At 51.8% G+C, this 2488-nt stretch overlaps 1 protein-coding gene across 5 annotated transcripts in view; it reads right to left on the bottom strand.

Annotated features, from left to right (window-relative positions):
• The window catches only part of SEC14L2 (SEC14 like lipid binding 2), a 26245-nt gene that overhangs the window by 11903 nt on the left and 11854 nt on the right, over positions 1 to 2488 (bottom strand). For all 5 annotated transcript variants that reach the window (XM_027864763.1, XM_027864793.1, XM_027864779.1 and 2 more), the window contains 2 exons: positions 2001 to 2096; positions 803 to 863 (listed from right to left, as the gene is read on the bottom strand). In XM_027864763.1, coding sequence (XP_027720564.1) covers positions 803 to 863; positions 2001 to 2096 — 157 coding nt within the window. The remainder of the gene's footprint in view (positions 1 to 802; positions 864 to 2000; positions 2097 to 2488) is intronic.

Genomic DNA, 2488 nt, shown 5'->3' with positions numbered 1-2488 from the left:
CTGACACACAGTAGGTGCTTAATAAATGCTAGTTTCATTAATTGACTGTCATCCCCTTTATTGAGAGTGCTCATAGAATGTAAGCATGGGGAGGGCAGGCACTGTTTCACTTTTGTCTTTCTACCCCTCCCTTCACAGGACCTAGCACAGCATCTGGCACACAGCAAGTGCTTAATAAGTGCTTGCTGATTGGTTGATCTATCCTTAGTGTTGGGAGGGCTTATAGAATGCAAGCTCCTTAGAGACAGAGCTGATTTCATTTTTGTCTGCATCCCTAGCACCTAATCTGGTGCTTAAAGTACTTTCAAGATTTACCAATTACTTTGTAACCGTTACAGAATTTGAGCCTCACACCCACACAGCTGAACCCAGTAAGGTGGATTCAAAGTACAAAGATTATCCCCATTTTGCAGAGTAAAAAACTGAGGCTCAGAGAGGTAAAGGGATTTGATTTGCCTCACACAGCTAGTATATGTCAGAAGTAGAATTTGAACCCAGATCTTTTCAAACATGAGAGTGTTTGCAATTTGATCATCATCTCCCTCCGTGCCCAGCACAGTGTTCTTTATACTACAGGCACTTAATAAACAGTTTTTGAATGACCAAAAGAAGCCCTCAGCAGTGGAGGCACGAGAATGAAGAGCCCCTGAGTGATCACCCTAATAGCTGTGCTCACCACCCTCTGGTAGCCAAGGTTTAACTCCAGGCCCATCCCCTGGGCCTCCTCTTCAAGGACCTCCGCACGGCAGATGTGCCCACAGCTTCTTCCCACTTGCCTCACCATTCAAGGCCCCCTACTTACCTTTCACAACAAAGAGGCGTCCAAGGGTCTCTGGGTAATTCTCCTCAAACATGCAGAGGAACTGGGGGGAGGTGGGTTGGAGGTAGAATGAAGAGACCTGTTACATTCTTAGCCTCTTTCTCTCCCTAGGCAGGGCTGCACCAAGCCCCCTCTCCAACCCGTCCTAGAGTCTTCCTGACCCTTCTCTGACGGGGCTGGCTGGGGGGTGGCCTGACCCCTACTTTACCCCCCTCCCCAGCACTGGCCTCCACATGGACAGCCGGGTAGAGGCTGGGCATCGCCTTCAACCAAAGGAAAGAAGGCCGAGCAATTCTGGGCCCGGTAAGCTGACGTTGTGGGAGAGCCTGGGGCTCTTTGCCTCGGGACCCCAGAGCTAGTGGGCCTCGCCAGCGTAGCTCCCCAGGCCGACTGGCCGGCCCCCTCCCGTCTCCCTCAACCCCGTGACTGTAGGAAACAAGCCACATTTCTGTAACAGAGGCACAGATTTAGAGAGCAGAAACCTCAGACACTATTAGATCCAACCCCATTTTACAGATGAGGAAACTGAGTCCCAAGGAAGCTAACTGACTCTCCCAGGGTCAGTAGGCCCTAGATCAAGAGTTGGGAGCAAGGGTGGCTAGGTGGCACAGTGGATAGAGCACCGGTCCAGGATTCAGGAAGACCTGAGTTCAAATCTGGCCTCGGACACATAACACTTAGTAGCTATGTGACCCTGGGCAAGTCACTTAACCCCACTGCCTAACTAAAAAAAAAAATAGAGTTGGGAGGGACCTAAGAGGTCCCATCTAGGCCCAGCCTGTAACTGAACAGGAATTTCCTGCATCATATCCCCAACAAGTGGTTATATAGCCCCAACTTGAAGCCCCCATTGATGGGGAACTTACTACCTAGAGGTGGTCCAGTGGATAGAGCACAGAGCCTGGAGTCAGGAAGAGCCGAGTTTAAATCCAGCCTCAGACATTTACCAGCTGTGTGGCTCTGGGCAAGTCACTGCAATTTTGTCTGCCTCAGTTTCCTCCGCTGTAAAAATTGGGATCATAACAGCACCTACCTCACAGGTTGCTGTGAGGATCAAATGGAATGATATTTGTAAAGCACTTAGCACTATGCCTGGTACACAGCAGGAGCTTAATGAATGCGTATTCCCTTCCCCACTATAGCCTGTCCCGCCAGAAGCTAGGAGTCCTCGTCCTCTTACCTCCCCATAGAGCTCCACAGCAGGCTTCCAGAGATGCTTGAGGCCCAGCCCCTCACAGTCATACACCATGGTCAGGGTCTCAATCTTCTTTCCCAGCTGCGGGAGACAGAAGGAGCTGTGAGGCCACTCATGTACATACACCCCCCCCCCCTTTACCTGCCTTCTCAGGGTCATACCATGTCAGGGCTGGGAGGGGCCTTTGAACAGGGGATGTCAGAGCTGGGAGGGGCCTTAGAACAAGGGAGGTCAGGGCTGGGAAGGGCCTTAGAACAGGGGATGTCAGAGCTGGGAGAGGCCTTAGAACAAGGGATGTCAGGGCTGGGAGGGGCCTTAGAACAGAGAATGTCAGAGCTGGGAGGGGCCTTAGAACAGAGAATGTCAGGCCTGGGAGGGGCCTTAGAACAAGGGATGTCAGGGTATGTCAGGGCTGGGAGGGGCCTTAGAACAAGGGATGTCAGGGCTGGGAGGGGCCTTAGAACAGGGGATGT

The sequence above is a fragment of the Vombatus ursinus genome, unplaced genomic scaffold (assembly GCF_900497805.2).
Source record: "Vombatus ursinus unplaced genomic scaffold, bare-nosed wombat genome assembly UNPS02001287.1, whole genome shotgun sequence".
Taxonomy (NCBI): domain Eukaryota; kingdom Metazoa; phylum Chordata; class Mammalia; order Diprotodontia; family Vombatidae; genus Vombatus; species Vombatus ursinus.
Note: the sequence above shows the minus strand (reverse complement) of the source record. Positions and strands in the feature narration are given on the sequence as shown.